We start from the raw sequence: 19,671 nt of genomic DNA on the forward strand, positions 1-19,671 counted from the left end.
GCGTTAGGAGCACCTGGTTTTGCCTTCAATTACAGGTTATTACTTGGTCCACAAATGTTTAAAAGGACTTGTAGGATAATGTAGAGGAGAACGTAACTGGTTTTAAATTGTTGTCTTTGTGGTATCATTTACTACCAGCTTTAAGACACAATACACGCAATATAATGGCAGCTATTGATGAAATGAAAGTAGCACTTACAAAATTGTTATTTATCTCAAAATGGACAATTATCAACTGCTCTATCATTACTAACAGTAGGGGTGGGCAATATGACCAAATTCTTATTTTTACAATATAGTTGTGTTATTTGATCTCATTTCTGTTATTAAAAAGAAAAAAAAATGAAGCAAGTTACAAACAATAGGACAAAAACAATATAGCAAAAATATAGTTTAAATTTAAGGTTGTCAGGTACAATAGGTTTATTTACCATGTAGTAATAATTAGTACAGTTATTAGTAAAATATTGCATAGTCTTCACTGTATGAATTAAATATAAATGTATTCTTATTAAAGCAAAATATATATATATTCAGTCAAGAGCAGTAAGTTATTTTTCCTTTGTTGTATTGTTTGATTCACATTAATGAAACAGAGCAGAACAGTGGCTGCTGTCACTTTAGGACCAAACGCACGGATCCATACACATCCGGTTTACACCCAAGTGTTACATTTTTGATCGCAACATTTTGACATAATTGTGTGTGTGTGTTCGACCATTCAAGTGAAATAAGACGTGAAAGAGAACTGAATTTGCGATTGCATGCTGAGACAGCCTGAGAGACACGGCTTTCTGTCCACACGCTTACGCTGTCAGTCAGCGCGTGCACCACACTGAGTTCTTTTTAACATAGAGCACATACCAAATTCATGATCGCCTTCTGACAGAGGCAGCTTACTTTGGCAGTGTGCCAGTCAGCGAGCATTGCACAGAGTTCCTTTTCGGGATATATTGCGCTTATAACTCTTTAATTTTAAGCACCTCCCGCTCTTTTTATTCTCATTCATCCACTCATTCACTCTGAAGTGTCAAGAGTGCTATATATTTTTATATATGTGGTTAATTTGAATAAGAGTATAGTTGTAACTCTATAAGACTAAATTTAAATTGTACCCTTTAAAATTAGGTTGTTCAATTTTTATGGATGTTAATGTTTGTGTGGTGCTACCAAATCAGGTGCTAGTATCACTGGTCTTAAATGCTAGTCTGGACCCCTAAATGAAGGACAAGGTTTGTCCCCAGCTGTGTCTACAACATTGAATCTGGCCCCCTTAAAAAAAATATTTGCCGTTATTTAGGGGTGTCCAAACTTTTTAATTTCATTATTTATTATTACTTTAATTTTATATGATAAAAAATTTATTATTATATTTTTTTAGATTATTAAATTATTATTATTTTTATTTTTTGCCCTTGTGTATACGAACCACTTTAAAGGACTGGCATACAAATGGGTTAGTCGGGTCTTGTGACTGTGCTAGTGATAGCATCGACTTGTTCTGTAATCTTACCCTTGTCACGGTATTGCTTTTGATGCCATGATTGATCTGGTGGCTACTTTACTTCTCTGTGTCTGTCTCACTTTCCTTCTCTGTGTCTGTCTCACTTTCCTTCTCTGTGTCTGTCTCACTTTCCTTCTCTGTGTCTGTCTCACTTTCCTTCTCTTTGTCTGTCTCACTTTCCTTCTCTGTGTCTTACGGCAGACTTGCTTGTTTGCATTTCAGTTTGGCCCTTTAATTTGAAAATAAGGTACAAGAGGCCTTTCTAAAAACACATTGTGCCCTTTCTTGTTTGTTTGTTTTTTCAAGTTTTTAATGATATATCTTTTGCATCATTCCACAGTTGAGCTATTATGACGTTGAGACATTTATGTTAATACCCATGGGATTAATACCCATTTTCTCTCTTCCAGATGCAGCAGCTGTTCTATGAGAATTACGAGCCAAACAAGAAGGGCTACATCCGTGATCTCCACAACAGCAAGATCCACCGGGCCATAACCCTTCACCCCAACAAGAATCCTCCATACCAGTATCGCCTACACAGCTACATATTGAGCCGAAAGATCGCTGAGCTGCGCCACCGCACCATCCAGCTTCACCGCGAGATTGTGCAGATGAGCCGCTACAGCAACACTGAGGTGCACAAGGAAGACCTCCAATTGGGCATGCCTCCTTCGTTCATGCGCTTTCATCCCCACCAACGTGAGGAGGTGCTAGAATGGGAGTTCCTCACGGGCAAGTACATTTTCTCGTCCTCGGACGGACAGCCTCCACGTCGAGGCATTGACTCCTCACAGAAGATGGCGCTGGACGACATCATCATGCAGGTAATGGAGATGATAAACGCCAATGCCAAGACACGAGGTAGAGTCATCGACTTCAAAGAGATCCAGTATGGATACCGAAGGGTTAACCCAATGTACGGGGCAGAGTACGTTCTGGATTTGCTGCTGCTGTACAAGAAGCACAAGGGGAAGACCATGACGGTGCCCGTGAGGAGGCACGCTTATCTTCAGCAGACCTTCAGCAAAATTCAGTTCCTGGAAGATGAGGAGATGGATGCCCGAGTGCTGGCTGCTAGGATCAACCAGGACTCAGACTCGCTGTCCTTCTTGTCCAACTCTCTCAAGATGCTTGTCCCTTTCAAGCTGAGCGGCCCAGGCGTCGAACAGCACGAACCCAAAGAGAAGAAGATCAACATCCTTGTGCCGCTGGCGGGACGCTACGAAATCTTTGTGCGCTTCATGGCCAACTTTGAGAAGATCTGCCTCATTCCCAACCAGAACGTCAAGTTGCTGATTCTTCTTTTCAGCACGGACAACAACACGGAGCGCATTAAGCAGATCGAGCTCATGAGAGAGTATCACATGAAGTATCCAAAAGCCGATATGGAGATCAAGCCGGTTTCTGGCCCTTTCTCCCGTGCTCTGGCCCTGGAGGTCGGCTCGGCCCACTTTACCAATGATTCCTTACTCTTCTACTGTGACGTGGACTTACTGTTTACTCCCGACTTCTTGACCAGATGTCGTGGGAACACCATACTTGGGGAACAGACGTACTTTCCCATCATCTTTAGCCAGTACGACCCAAAGGTTGTCTACGCGGGCAAGGTGCCCAGCGACAACCACTACGTGTTCACATCCAAAACAGGTTTGTGGAGACACTACGGTTTTGGGATCGTCTGTGTCTACAAAGGAGACTTGGTCAAAGCAGGAGGTTTTGACGTCTCAATCCAAGGTTGGGGACTGGAGGACGTGGACCTCTTTAACAAATTCGTCCAGTCCGGGATCAAGCTGTTCCGCAGCACGGACACTGGCATCGTGCACGTCCACCACCCCGTGGTTTGCGACCCGAACCTAGATCCCAAGCAGTACAAAATGTGCCTGGGCTCCAAAGCATCCTCGCACGGCTCCACGCAGCAACTTGCCGAGCTGTGGTTGGAGAAGAACAACCACGGCTTCCAAAAGATCTCAAACTCTAATAACGAATCAATGAGGACAGAATAGACCCTGCAAGCGCACACCCATCTGTCTTCCTCTTTATGGTGTTTTTTAACTACCTTATTTATTTTTTACAGAAAAGACTTCTGTGGATATATTTTGAAATAACTTGTTTTGTAAACTGTACAGGAGCAGGAAGACACCTTCAGACTCAATCTTTTTTTAGCAGCATTACTGATTGTTAAAATAAGGAACACTGACGTAAGAGGAGCAACAACGAGAGATCTATTTTACAAATTTAATACTGAGCATTATATTTATGGCACCTCACGGACAGACTGCTGTGTACCTCACCGGAAAATGTGTCGCAATGGAGTTGAAGGAGGAGTTTGGTCATGGACATGTGGTGTCTGGCGAATGGTAAATGTTTATTTGTGAATGTTTACAGAGAGCTTTGAACAAGTGATTGATACTTGTGAAAGGGGATCTATAAAATAACAATCTTAATTGTTGTGACAATTAAGGGCCATTGATCAAAAGTTTAATTTTTTTTCTTTTTCGTTTATTTTTTTCAGTTTATTTGTCTGGGGGGGATCCATAATAACACTGTTTTGTTTCCATTGATTTTGATTTATTTTATTGACTTCTGTGAATGAAACTGCTGGATGTAGATCTTTCCAACTCATTCCCACTGTCTAATTTATTGAACGTTCAGTCTCGTATGATATCGGACTGAGGTTGTGTACATTAGAGATTGTATAACCGTCTGTCATGGATAGTGTTTTCGTTCCTGTACGTTTTCCTCTCTCTATCTCGAATTACTTTGATTACCAAAGACTTTTTTTGCACAGTTGCTGTAGGTGATAATTGTTTCGAGCGTGCTTGTGTATGTGTGTTTGCGTGTATGTGTCTGTCCGAACACAAGGAGGTGGAGCAGGAAAAAACACCGGTACCAATGACCAGATTTCTATTCTGCACAGCTCTATGAAAGTATGTCGACAACAAGCCACTTAACAAAAATGATGAAAACTATTTTCTCATTTCATTTGATCCGAGTTTGTTTGCTCCTGTTCGTTATTTAATTTTTTTATACAGTTGCATACAGGCCATTCTCTTGTGATCGAGCCATGCACTCCACAGGGAAATCGGCCTAAACCGCCGCCTCGCCTTCTGATGTGAGGACCAATCTCCCACAGTAGTCGTTTCTATTTTTTTCTTCTTCTTTGGGGAGTTTTCATACTTCAGTTCTCTGTTAGCCTCCATACAACTGGGACAAATGTTTTATATTTAATAAAATGTTTATCAAAATTGTGTTGCATGATGTTTTGATTTCTCAACCAAAATTAACCATGCCTTTAGGTTTTAGCCTTTTAAAGCTGCTTATTAAAGCTTCCAAATGCAGTGAAACTAAATATCGCAGATTCAAAACCAGTTGAGATCTATCAGCAGCATCTTGTGTGCTCAATGGAGGTCTATGTGGCAAGAAAATCAGGAAGGTTTCAACGTGATTGTATTTTTGTATTCTATCTGAATCATCCTTTTTGCAGTGAAACGACTCTTCAAGGACTATGAACATTTAATGCATTTAGCAGATGCTTTTATCTAAAGCGACAAGGACAAAAATGTTGTATATTTTGTATAAGTGTATTTTTCCCCAAAAAAAATATCCAGGTTTACTTGCTTTACGTCATCATGACAGGAAATTTAATTTGTTGATAAAACAATGTTTTCAATAGCTTAAAGTGGCCATATGCCCTTTTCAAAATCTTGATTTTGGTTTTGGGGTCTACTAGAATAGGTTTTCATGCTTAAATGTTTTACAATTTTACATTGTCCCTGTCGGTCTGTAATGCTCGGTTTAGTTCCAATCTTTTCTGAAAAGCGTTGGCTGACCCAGTTGTGTTGTGATTGCTTAACCACTTTGATCATGTTTTAGAAATGTCAAGCCCCAAACCATACCACGAGATTCAACACGATACGAACACATGCCTTGGGTGGGAATTATTTAAATTAGTAATATTGTGACCACAATGGAGGCGTTTCAGGGAGTTCAGAAATGGCGCTTACTGATATAGAGAATAACTCCCTTTGGAATGACTGTGTTTTGGGACATTGCAGACATTTTCATGCTCGAACAGCAGCAACTATAAGAAAATGACTAAAGTATTTAATGAGTAAAATTACATGAATTTTTTTTTATTTATTTTAAAAGTAACTTGCCAAGTTGTGACCAAGTAGTAGAGTTCCTAAAAGAGGAATGGATGGTGGCCGGCAAACATTCCAGGTAATTAAATGAGGCCCCAAAACTGCAGTGGGCAACAAGCATCACCTTCATGAAACGCCTGAATCGATTTAACTTTTCTGCTGTTGACCGTTACTCAATTTAAAGCAAATAAGCTATACCTGCTTTTTCCTCCATGCCACAAAATCAATGCTATCAGGAGATCTTATTCTGTTCTGTACGGGTTTTGTTTTAGAACCTTGTGAGCTCTCTGTACTCTGCATTTTAGTGCATCATGGTTGCTCAGACACAAAAACCTGTTCCAAAACAACGACTGTATTGTTATAAGATCACTTATAATATTGTTACAAGATGTACATTTCATGTATCCCTAACAGAGAACATTTTCCCATCGCAAAAAAAGTTCATGGAAAAAAATCAGTGCAAGATGGCAGATGAACCGAGAGGAATGTTGATTATAAATATAAATATTTTATGGTTGATACTCCAACTCTTTGTTTATCTCTCATTGGTAAGTTAGTGACTTGCTAACTTTGAACTCTGTAACTTGGAACTGTTTGGTCTTTATTTTGAGGACCAAAATGGTCGTTTTCAGTTAAGGTTCATGGAGCCTCAGTAGCAAGAAGCTCACTAGGTTTTGGAACAGAGCCCATTCTCAGATGATCTGAGAGTGGATTCTAATATACTTTGTGGTTTTCCTTTTTTTTTTTTTTGTCTGATGAAGTTTGAGTCACAGCACTTTTTCAGTCCTGATTGTGCACCTTTTATAGCCGACGGTGATTCAGCAGATATTCCAGTGAGGTGCCTGTGTTTTGTTTGACCCACTGATCCTGATATTCATCCTCCAGTGGCCCGTTTCACACATGAGGAATGTTTTTTTTAAAGGTGTGTGTTTGTGGAATGAGCAGGTTTAGTGGTTTTGCTTGAGAAACTGAGTGGAGTTCTTGTCTGTACTTGAATATCTGTGGGTTTTCGAACCAAGTAAACCATGCTCATTTAAATACATTTATTTTCTTTCTCAACATTTGGCTAAAACCAACACCGTAATACCATATTGAGGATAAAATATCTTTTGTCATTTATAAGGTTAATAAAGTGCTGCTTACTGATTTTAAATATCAGTGTTGTTATATATTGTTAGACTTGTTTTAATAAAGAAATAAGCCCTTTGAGAAGCCATGCATTACAGTGATTTTACCATGATGCATGTCACTACTTTTTTGTTAACGCAAATGTCTAATCAGCCAATCACATGGCAGCAACTCAATACATTTAGGCATTTAGACATGGTCAATACGATCTGCTGTAGTTCAAACTGAACATCAAAACGGGGAAGAAATGTGATTTAAGTGACTGAAAGTGGTATGGTTGTCAGTGCCAGACAGGCTGGTCTACTGGGATTTTCATGCACAACCATAAGGTTTACAGAGAATGGTCAGAAAAAGATTAAAAAAAATTCCCAGCTAAGAACAGGGAACTAAGGATAAAAATGTACATGGGGCTCACCAAAATTGTACAGTAGAAGTTAATGAGACCTGCTGCAACATTCAGATGGTAAGGTCAGGATTTTCTGTTTGTGAGTGATGAGCCAATCAGAATTGACCGTTCGCAAAGACCCGCCCCCTTTAGTTACTGTTGCCATGTCCGACAAGCTACGCCGCTCTCACGCCACACCATGTTCTCACGCAGTGAAAAATACATTGCGGAGCAGAGAAGACACTGACATGCGCTGACAGACAGGACAGACCAGGTTACTGGTCATTTTTGGTCATTTTTAAAAAGAAATTTTAACAATAAATACCGTTTCGTGGCTGTTTAATGTGTGACGGATCGCTGTAGAGCCTCAGTTAAAGCTGCTCGTGAACCGATCATCTCTTCCTTCTAGTTCATTTATAGCATCAAATAAACATGAATGAACATAAGAAGGAATGTTGTTTTAACCGCGGAAAGACGTCAGTACACTCCGTTTTTCAAGTTCAAATCCTCCCATGTTAAAGGAGAACTCCGGTCAATTTTAACAGTTTTATCCTCTTTTTAAAATTTGCACCCTATTGACTTAAATGGGGTCTAATTTTAAACCTGCTTTTATTTCTCTTATCATCCTTGATGTGTCATACAAGTGCCCAGCCATGTTGAGTAATTCCTTCAGAGTGAACACGAGTGAATCTGACTGCAGTAGATGTGAAAGATATGAATAAAAATGATGTTATATCAGCCAGCGCACATACCTGTATTTAGTTCCTGTTTTCGGTCGAAGTCCAAAGTAGTCGATTGTCGAGTTGAAGCGCATAGGTTTAGTTACTTAGATCACGCGCGTGAACTCGACAATCGACTACTTTGGACTTCGACCGAAAACAGGAACTAAATACAGGTATGTGCGCTGGCTGATATAACATCATTTTTATTCATATCTTTCACATCTACTGCAGTCAGATTCACTCGTGTTCACTCTGAAGGAATTACTCAACATGGCTGGGCACTTGTATGACACATCAAGGATGATAAGAGAAATAAAAGCAGGTTTAAAATTAGACCCCATTTAAGTCAATAGGGTGCAAATTTTAAAAAGAGGATAACAAAATTTTTGTCGTTGTTCTCTGTATTGACAGCACTCCAAATTTACTAAAAATTGAGCTCAATGTTAAAATTGACCGGAGTTCTCCTTCAATCGAACTGCTCCTGACTGCTCCTGACAAAATGGCGGATGGCGAAGTATGATTGGTCAGATCGTCTGTCAATCAAACTCCCTGCGAAGGGTCAATTGAGTATCCAGACAGACCGTGGTATGCATGTATGGTATACACCCTTAAAATGAAATGTTTGGTTACATTTTTTGATAATAACCACAGTGGTTTTATCTTATAAACAACCATTCAATAGGTAGGTACATCTTCAACCACAGCCCTTCAAACCTCCTGTAAAAGTCTCATGATATTCTTTCTAGACACATCCTGCTGTTTAAGGAGCTGATAAGCTTTAGATTTCACGGAACAAAATCCTGCTTTGTAAATAAGTTTGTGTTTTGAATACCAGTCGGTGTGTGTTTATTGATATGATCGAAAAAAACATGCCAGGACTAATACTGAATGTCTCCTTTGTTAGGTTGCCATCTCCAACAGGCATTTAATAAAGCATTTTGTTTGGCATGAACATCAATTTGCAATATTATGTTGTTCATATTCTGTTCCTGAAGGGTAGATTTTGCTGACCAGTGTGAAACTGAATGGTTTAATTGGCTTGTGAGATCAGATCTAAAGCACAAGGATCTGAAACCAAATTAATAATCGTGGCTGCTGGATCTTGTTAAGTCTCGGTTGAACAGCATGCAATTGGTTTTAATGTGAAACAGTGCTGTGTCATCACCTGGCTTTCAAAGAGACCAAATACTAACCAGCCATGATTTTTTCCTGGCATATTGCTGCCAGTCTTTGGCAAGACTGTCTGGGTTGACTTACCGTACAGATCTCTGCTATGAGGAGGATGTGTTTAGAAGAACAACTTAACGGCTAAATTAGTTTCTAAAAGTCCTTTACTGACACAACTGGTTCTGATCTGTATCAATCTAAGACTTTTATTTCTTTGGTGGTTTTTGAGGATGATGTGGCCAAATAGTTAAACTTCAGTGAATAATGACAAATGGTCCTCACACAAAACTATCATGTCTTCACTCTTACAAAAAAAAATTAAAAAGGTTTTTGTTGCAGTGATAGAATAACCATTTTTGGTTCCCCAAATTTGATCCCCTTTCATTGTTTTTGAGGAGAACCTTTTGCGGATTAGGAAGATTCCATGTATTTTAAAGGTTCTTGGAACCACATAACTTTAAATTTTTTAGTTGGTGTTTATTCAGGCTCTCAGTTAACGTTACATTACGATAAAATCTGCTCATTCACAAATCATCATTCAATTTTATTTATATTTAAACATGACCTAAAGTAGCCTACTGATAACTGAGTATGCTGTTTACTCACTAAATATTAGTTCATCTATTTCCACAACGTTCCCCTATTCAGTTTGGCTGTTTGCAAACATAAGATTGGTTATTATCCCATTGAGAGGATAATCCAGCACGAAGGAGGCACTCACGTGACTCTCGCTTTCGTCTCACGTTCCCTTACATTTAAGTGTGGGTATCTGCATGTTGGAGTAATTGGCGTGCCGAAAGGTCTTTACATTTGGTCATGAAAGCTGCCTGGATGTGGGGTATGGTTAGTTTCTGTTGTACCCTTTGGCTCGCACCTACTATTCAGAGCACCAATTACTCTGACCTGCAGCTATCCCGGTCTCCTTACGTTCACTGCACGCGGCACTGCATCTCTCGGATGTTTTCTATTGGTTAATTCAAAGTCCTACCTACACTATTTAATATTATGTTTAGAAATATTTGCTTTTTGGAATGGAAGCCCATTTCCAACACACACACACACACACACACACACACACACACACACACACACACACACACACACACACACACACACACACACACACACACACACACACACACACACACACACAAAAACATGCTTTGACAAATCATAATTATGAAATAAAGTGTCAAAATTAGGCTTAGGCCTATAGCCTATCAATTGTATAATAATTTTGACTTTTTATATTAATTGACAAAAAGTCGAGATTATGGCATAAAAACTTATAATTATGGCATAGTTACGATTATATAAAAATCATAATTATGAGATTAAACAGGCAAAATTCTATGCCATAAGTATGACAGAAAGTCATAATTTCATACAGTAGGCTACTTGTCAATTTCGACTTAGTATAATTGACTTTGATTCATAATTTCGAGTTCTCAAAATTTTGACTTTTTAATGTCATAATTGAATTTAAGTCATAATTTGGTTTTAGTATGCCCTTATTTCTATTCATAACTTCAACTTTTTTTCATACCGTATTTGACATGCCATCATTTTGACTTTTCATCTCATGATTTTATTTAATTTTTTTGTCAGAAATGGTTTCCAGTATGAAGAGGCTTATTTAAGAGAAAACTCTCTTTCCTGTTTTCCGCATCAGGCTGTTGTGTTGAAGCGCTGGTTCATGAAGCTCTGCCGTCAGGTCACTGCAGCGCTAGAAGCCCAAACATCTGTTGACTGCGGTGTTTCGTAACAGTGTTCCCGCGCGCTGCATATGTGGCCCAGCTGAAAGCGATATGCTGCATCTCACACCAGAGCAGAGCCGTCTCTTGTTCAGCAATGAATAAGTAATAAGAGCCGCCTCTCTGTGTTTGGTTCAAACCTCGGCTGTTTCCATTAACTCGGCCATTAAAGTTCCCGTCATGTATTTGTGTGACATCTGCAGGATTGTTCGTTGGCAGAATGGATGGTTCATTTCAGGCACTGAAGCGTTGAACACGGGGGAATCTCTCCATCTCTTCCTCCTCGGAATGGCTTTTATTAAGTGTTGTGCCGTTGTTCCTCAGACCCAAGACAAGATCAGTTTGGGCGACATGATGTCGGGATGTGGACAGATGCACAACACTCACTGCCTAGACTAAAGTCACCATGGCTTCACCAAACGTGGCGTTGTGCATCATGGCCAAACATCTCCACTTTGGTCTCGTCTGCCCAAAGGACATTGTTCCAGAAGTCTTGTGGTTTGTTCAGATGCAACTTCGCAAACAAGCCATACATGTTCATTATTTTATTTTTTTATTGTAGAGTCTGAGATGTTTTGCAGTTTCTCTGAGCACGGTCTGACCTTGGGGTGAGTTTGCTGGGCCGTCCACTCCTGGGAAGATTGGCAACTTCTTGAATATTTTCCACTTGTGAATAATCTTCCTCACTGTGGAATGATAGACTTCAATTTGTTTGGAAATGACCTTGTAACCCTTCCTGGATTGACAGGCAGCAACAATTGCTTCTCTAAGATCATTGTTGATGTCTTTCCTCCTTTCCATTATGCGCCTGAAGGCTCCAGACCAGCAAACTGCTTCTCGAAACTCTAAACACAAAAACATGACTTCTCACGCAATTCCCCAAACTTCTTATTGTCAGGTCAAAATGAAGCTCTCCACTCAAAACCATTCAATCTAGCTGAGAAAAAAAAACTGATTTTCCCCTTAGACATGACACACAAGCCCTCAAAAACACACACACAACAACATAGTCTACCGCACTGGTGAAATAAATCCTACAAAAATTCTACAACAACGGTAATAAGTTATTGCTTGTGGATTCATTTTGGCCTAGCTTTAGTTAAATAAACCATGACACAGTGTAATATGGCATGTGGTGGTGTTCATCTGAAGTTGTATTTACCTAATTCTAAGATAAAACCATAGAATTTCAAAAGGGTGTACTTTCTTTTTCACATGACTGTCTCTGTGGAGGGTGGGGTTATATATATCCTCCACAACTGACTGCAAACTGGCATTTCAACGATCCAATCAAATCCTGAGGACTAAATCCAACCCCGCCCCAGATGTTTTCTCATTCCAGAAGTGGTTTAGAGCCTCTCTGAAGTTTGTCACTATAAGTTAAATAAAGTCTGTGCTGAGTTTGGTGCGATGCAGCTTGAAAGCCTGATGGGTCACTGTCATAAAGTCTATAACATATTCAACAGCTACAGAAAAAACTACATCTGATTAGCATAAATCTGAATACATTTACAATGCACATCTGGCCCATTACCCATCAGCTCGATTTTGGCGGGGGGAGTTGGGAGGGGGGAAGAAGTTGCATTTCTAACTATATTCTAAACTGCATTCATAACGGCATGATTTATAATGAGGCATTTCAACGTACATTTATACAAAGTAAATAATAGTTTTTCAAAGCAGTGTTTTCTTTCATTTGGTTGAGCAGAAGGTTCGTTTTGTATCTCACAGCTTCTTTCTGATTAATTCTGCATAATATTCCTTGCAATTGTTTTCTGTTTTTGTCAAAGTGAAGTTCTGGTGAAATCTGGTGTGCAATCTCTCAGGACAGATCAGACACGGCTCTTTTTCATGACCTGAGCAGATGTTGAATTCAAAGTTTTTCAACTAAAAAGCTTTAAACCTGAAAACTCAAAACTGAGTAAGAATGAGGTTATTCCAAACTATGACTGTGCTTATACATGCACCTCACTTTATCATGCTCTGCTTTCAAAGACAACAACATCTGAAAAGCAACACGCTAACAAGACAAGCATGAACACATTCTGATGCCGGTTTTGGGGAGGGTGATTAGCATCCATGGGACAGCCTGCCCGCGTGCCAGCCAAACTTCCCCCACATTATACCAGTGAACAACACGGCCGTTGTTTCTGGCCAAGGAAATGCAAAGACGGTCTTTATTTTATGTGGCTTAAAGCTCCTGTGAATCAGCACTTTTGAGTGTCTCTGTGTGAAACAGTTCCTGTTCATTCTCAATGCAAATCCTCACGCCAAATTAAAGGGATAACTTCTCCCAGAATTAAAATTCTGTCATTTATACTTGCCCTCATTCTAAACCTTTATGATGTTTCGAGGCTTGGCGTCTTACAGGTTTTTAACATAAATAATGGGTAAACGGTTCCTTTAAAATTGGTACATTTTAATTTAAATTTTTAAATTGGTAAATTTTCAAAACAATCACAAAAAATTATATTATATACAAATGATTAAAAAATAAATAAAAAAGTCATTCGAGGAAATAGGGATTTTTTTTTGTATCAGTGTATTCGTGATAATGAGCAACCAGGTGAAAACACATTGAATATATATATATATATTTATTTTTATTCTATATACTTTTTTTTAACTTATTCATAACTTTATTATTATTATAATATAAAATATATAATTATTATATATAATATTTTTTTTATAAAACATAATTATTACATTATAATAACATATATATAATGATAAAATATATAATGATTTTGTGAATATAAAATATATAAAAAAGAATCACAAAGAAATAATGTTGTGGAAATATAGAACGTTTTATCACTGTATTTGTGATTCACTTTACAAAGGACATTATCCAGATGAAAAAGCACTGAATACATATATTTTACATTATACTGTGTATAGTATATTTTATAGATATTTACACTATACGTAACCTTATATTTATTATTTACTTGTACATGTCAATATATAGGCTAAATGCAAAATAGGCTACATAAAAATAATGTGTGTAAATGTAAAGATTTCATCACTATTCATGATAATTAGCAAATACTTTACATACAATATTATTCAGAATAAAACACACTTTATATATTATTTACTTATACATTATACACTTATACATTATACGTATTTACTAATCTATAAATGAACAATATATATTTTAAAAATCTGAAGAAAATACTTGTTCTGATAAGTAGGACTTTTTTTATCAGCGCATTCATCATGAACAAACACTTTACAAATAATATTATCAAGCTGAAAACACATAACACATATTGAATATTTGATTCTGTGACTAGTTATCTGCAGTCTTCATCTGTAGGCTACAGAAAACTGGGTTAAAAGCTTATCAGGCATGGTAATGTGAAACACACTGTTGTAATTCCTCAGATATCTGTGTTTAATGGACTCTCGGTAGGGGTCTGTCTGCGGGGGACATGCTGAGGAAGCGGAGCAGATAAAGGCTTGATTGTTTGTGTGTGTGTGTGTGTGTGTGTGTGTGTGTGTGGTGGAAGCTCAAGCTGTGGTTTCTGAAGTTCCTCAGAGGACATGTGAGCTTGTGTAAGGGTCTGCTTATATGTGTCATTGTTTGAGTGGTGTGTGCCAGTAAAACACCAGAAAAAAAAAGAAAAGCTTGGCCATATAACTGATTCAATTCAAATTCAGCAATTGAACTTGATTTTCAAGTCGTTCTCAGAGTAATTCTGGTGCACAGTGAAGTCTGGCTCTCGTCTACACTCTTAAAAATAAAGGTTACTTATTGCTGTCTATGGTTCCATGAAAAACCTTTAAACTCACCCTCAACTCATCCTAGGTGTATATAACTTTCTTCTGTTCTTTCAGCCAAACACAATCGGAGTAATATTAAAAAATATTCTGGCTCTTGAGTGAATAGAGTCTGAGTTTTTGAAGCTCCAAAAAGTGCATCCATCCACCATAAAAGTAATCCATACGACTCCAGGGGGTTAATAAAGGGCTTCCGAGGCAAAGCGTTGCGTTTTTGTAAGAAAAGAAAAAAAATCTTATTTGTAACTTCATAAACTAGAATCACTGGCTTCCGTACGCAAGTAGTTCTGGCCGTAGAGTGACCTCTGACACGACACATGACATATTGACGAACGCGGAAGCGCAGAGGATAGAGGAAAACAAAACACCGGGCGGTCATGAAAGAAGCCTAAAAAAAGAGAGAAATGTTGGAGGAGCTTGAGTTTGTTGTCCGGTCCTATTTGTTTGAACCTTGAGAGGAGTCACTCTCACCTAAGCTTACGATATACTCCTACATCGGGTTCAGAGGTCACTCTTCCGCTGGAACCCTCGACTCGCATACGGTCGTTACCGGTGTTGTGCCGAATTCTGACCCCCGCCAAATTATTACCCCCCTAGTATTGGTAGGTTTAGGATTAGTTGTGGGGGAGGGGTTAGGATTAGGGGTGGGGTTAGGATTAGGCAATCAGGTACTGACTTCAACGAGGGGGGTAATAATTTGGCAGGGGGTCGAAATTCGGCACAACACCGGAAGTCAGTGATTATCGTCTATAAAGTTATAAATAGGGATATTTTTCAAACAAAAAGGCATCGTTTCACTTCAGAAGGTATTTATTACTGACAGAAGAAAGTCATTACACCTTACACATTACACAATTTTCATTTTTGGGTGAAGAATCCTTTAACATCCATGAAACCTTTCCGTTCTTTAGATTTGATTCTTTAGAAATGTTCTTCACACTAAGATTCACTGAAAGGTTCTTTGGGGGACCAAAAATGGTGGTTCTACAGCATCACTGGGAAAAAAAAACACTTTTGAAACTTTTACTTTTAAGAATATAGTTGCACCAAAGCAGCTGACACTTTTTTTCCCTTCAGGACCGACTCCCACCTGGTCTCCATTACTGCCCTGTTCAGATCCTCCACCCCCTCTCCACACGTCTCGATCCCCGCAGGCCTCTAATGCTCCACAGCGAGAAAAACCTCTGCGCTGCAATTATACGACAGAAAAGAGAAGTGGAAAACACGCTGAGTGAAGGGAATGGTAATGAGTTTTCCGGCAGGTCAGTGGGATAGAGGGACTCCAGCCGTCACAACCGGCTTTTGATGCTCATGGATCAGACGCTAGAATACTAAGAAGTGCAATGAAAATCAAAATGTCGTTCAATACGAGTCACAAATGATGGGAATATTAGCTGCGGTAGCTGGAAGGTGATTTGAGCAGGAATTACTCATCATCAGTTTTAGATTTAAGTGTCTTGATACTTTAAAAGGCCGTTGCAGTTAAAGTCAAATGAACTCAAAATAAATGCTTGAGCTGTGTTTATCAAAAAATAAATGGCTCATAAAAGTAGCTAATTTTATCATTTTTGTTTGTTTGTTTTGTTATTAACTATTCACTGACAATCATCCTGTCTACCATACAACTCTCAATTTTGGTAACACTTGACAATAAGGTTTCATATAACATTAGCATTTATTAATCTCAGTTAACGTTAATTATTATATTATTAAAATCAAAAATCTTATCTGTTGTCATAAGTTATGGAACTGAGCTAACATGAATAAATATTGTATTTTTATTAACTAAAACAAAGATGAATAAATACTGTTGCAAATACTGCTCATTGTTAGCTATGAGCTAACGTTAACCAATGACCCCTTATTGTAAAGAGTTATTATATTTTTTTATGTTCAATAGTCGCAGCCTCAAGTTATAACAGTTGACTGAGACCAGTGATGTCATCATTTGTCATGATCAACTGAACTTTCTATAAGAATCCAGAAATTTGAGTCTTGATACTTTATAAGGCTTTTTGCACTCAAATGAACTCAACATGGACCCAGTTTACTCTCTAAACATTTGTTCCTGGTTGTATTGTGGACAAATAATCAATGCACGTTGTTCCAAAGAAAAGCAAATGTCTTTGTAAACTCCATTCTGGTACAGTATATAGTCCTGGACAGTTTTCTTTCCTAGTTGAATATGTTTCAACTGGAAATGCGTCACATTACTAAAGTAAAATGTTTCACACTTTTGAAAGCAGGATCGATTTTTTTAACCAAACTATAAAGCCCAGTTACAAAATTGTTGTGCCAAACAATGTGAAAATGTTAATATCTCATTAAATAATCATGAGCTTTTAAAAATCAGAAACTTACACTACCGCTCAAAAGTAAGAAATTAATACTCATAAGGATGCATTAAACTGATCAAAAGTGATAGTAAAGACATTTATAATTTTGCAAAATATTTTAAAATACAATTTTAAATAAAAGCTGTTTTTTTACACTTTCTTTTCATCAAAGAATCCTGCAAAAATGTATCACAGTTTCCACAAAAATATTAAGCTGCACAACTGTCTTCAACATTTATAATAAATATAAAGAATGACTTCAGAAGGATCATGTGACACTGAAGCCTGGAGTAATGATGATGAAAAAACAGTTATTTTAAATGTAAATAATTATAGTTCATAATACAGTTTTTACTGTATTTTTGATCAAAGAAACTTGAAGACAAATGAACAAGATTTAAAACAACCAGTGTGGATTTATGTGGCTAAATGGACACGGATGGACTTGCTATTAACAAAGGTCACACGCTGCACTTGTCCAATCAGTGTAATCAAATTATGCAAATAAGTGTTCCAGTAGCTCTAGAAAAAACAAAAACCTTCTTGTCACAAACCTGGTTTGAAAGGTCGGAGACTCTGAGTCATTATACTGTATGTATGACATAAAAATCGCACTTTCTGAAGCGTATAAATATTGTTTTAATGTTTAAAATAACTGCGTCATCTGCAGCTTGTATGTCTTTATTGAGAAAGAGCAACACGGACGAAGAGGAACGGGCTTAACTGAAGTGTTTGGGTCTAGATCAAAATATTTGAGGATGTAGCGTCGAATCATCATTACCGTAAACGACACTGAGAGCTTACGCTGTGTACGGCTCCGTTGTTTTGACGCTCTGCTCACTTTAATGTGTAGAAACGGTAAAACGGTGCTCCAGTTGTTATTTTGTCTCGCGGTCCGGTGGGAACCAAGCCAGGGTCCGGAACTGTCTTAGTTCATACAAAACTAATTTCCATCATGCAAAAGGAAACAGCTGAGCCCGGCGCGCCACAGAGGAACATTCATCCAGCTTGAAATTTCTAGGCCACCATGTCCAGTGTTGAGTAAACCTCTGGCTCAGGATCCAACGGCTTGTTTACAAAGAAGCAGGCACCATATGCAGGGAATGTCGCTCTCGAATGGATATCGCTGTGCCCCAGTAAAATATTACTGAAATTCTTATATAGCCTATGACAATTGGAGACTACTGTACTATACCGACCAGAGAATCATTTTCATGGATAATATTTAAGGCCCTGATATACTTAAAAAAAAATAAAAAAAATCCGCAAGGCAACGCAAAGGTTTTGCGACCGTACAAACATTTTCTCAGAGAAACGCAAAACTTTTGCGTGCAAAAGCATTTACTTTTACTTCTTCTTCCATCACCTAGTCCCCATAGGGGCTTCGTAGTTTATTTGATTCCTGCGCTAGATTTCATTTTAATTTCATAACCCAGACAGCCACATAGTGTCGGCCCACATCTGGTGCGCGTGGAATCCACATGTCCCAGATGTGGGCTGGATCTGGGCCGACACCATGAACTGACAGTTCTGACTGTGACATCCGTGATGCAACCGATTGTGACATCAGAGCTTCCTTTGAACTTTCTATTCATCAAAGAATCTTGAATAAATGATCACCGTTTCCACAAAAATGTTAAGCAGCAAAACTGTTTCCAACATTGGTAATAACATTATGTTTCTTGAGCAGCAAATCAGCATATTAGAATGATTTCTGAAGGATCATGTGACACTGAAGACTGGTGTAATGATGATAAATTAGAAAACGGTTCATAAAATTTCACATGAATTTTTTTTCATATTTTTTCACAGGTTTTTGCTGTATTTTTAATCAAATAAATGCAGCCGTAGTGAGCAGCTTCTTTCAAAAATATAAAAAATTAACAGACCCCAAACTTTTGACCGGTATTGTAAATAATAAAATAATGTAACATAGCAGTTTTCATGGCCTAATAATAGCATCAGGCCTAATAATACCAGAAAGCTGTAGAGATTTGGTTGAACTTGAGTGAGAATGTCACGAGCGATGTTAGATGGACGCAGGATGAAACGCTCAGTTCTGTCAGCGTGCTGTAATTTCAGTTTCTGAAGAATCTCCAGGTGTGTGCGAGTCCTGTCTGTCATCATCAGGAGCTCTGTGTGGACTTGTTCTGCTGAGCTTCTGAGGGGCAAATTTCTAAAAACATCATTAAAAATAAACTAACGTCATCACCAAGCATTGTATCAATACAGTTACAATTATACAACTATTCCATAAATCCAACATGTTTGTATAAGTTTCCTTTACCACTCTAATCTCACATGAATAAACACATACTGCTAATAAAGTGTGAGTCAGATTTTGCCAATGTGAGAATGTGTCATAAATGTGTTGTAGTAAAACAGCCCTGACGTCTTTACAAGCGAGTAATTTCCAGTGAAGTTTATGCTGTAATGTAACGCCAGCAGGCAAAAGCAACTGTAACTTCACAATCTGAGGCAGCACTACAAGCTATTGCACATTCAAACACTGTCTCGTCTTTGTAAAGGCTTGAAAACGTTTGTCTATACATCATTTTAAAGCTAATATCCTCTTCATTCAATCATACCTTTATTTAACCAGGAGAGAACCTCACTTCTCACTTCCTTCATGAAATGATTCTTAAAAATAAAGTTTTTTTTATTGGCATCAGTTGTTCCGCGAGGAACCTTACCATTCCATAAAAGAGAAAAAAAAGATTATTTCGATTTTTTAAATG

The 19,671-nt window shown here is 38.1% G+C and overlaps 1 protein-coding gene across 1 annotated transcript in view; it reads left to right on the top strand.

Annotated features, from left to right (window-relative positions):
- Nucleotides 1-4,755, top strand: part of chsy1 (chondroitin sulfate synthase 1) — a 58,923-nt gene extending 54,168 nt beyond the window's left edge. The window contains exon 3 of the mRNA XM_079605303.1: nucleotides 1,915-4,755. Coding sequence (XP_079461429.1) covers nucleotides 1,915-3,510 — 1,596 coding nt within the window. The 3' untranslated portion in view covers nucleotides 3,511-4,755. The remainder of the gene's footprint in view (nucleotides 1-1,914) is intronic.
- Nucleotides 4,756-19,671: the final 14,916 nt, after the last annotated feature.

Source organism: Phoxinus phoxinus, assembly GCF_949152265.1.
Source record: "Phoxinus phoxinus genome assembly, chromosome: 2".
NCBI classification, from domain to species: domain Eukaryota; kingdom Metazoa; phylum Chordata; class Actinopteri; order Cypriniformes; family Leuciscidae; genus Phoxinus; species Phoxinus phoxinus.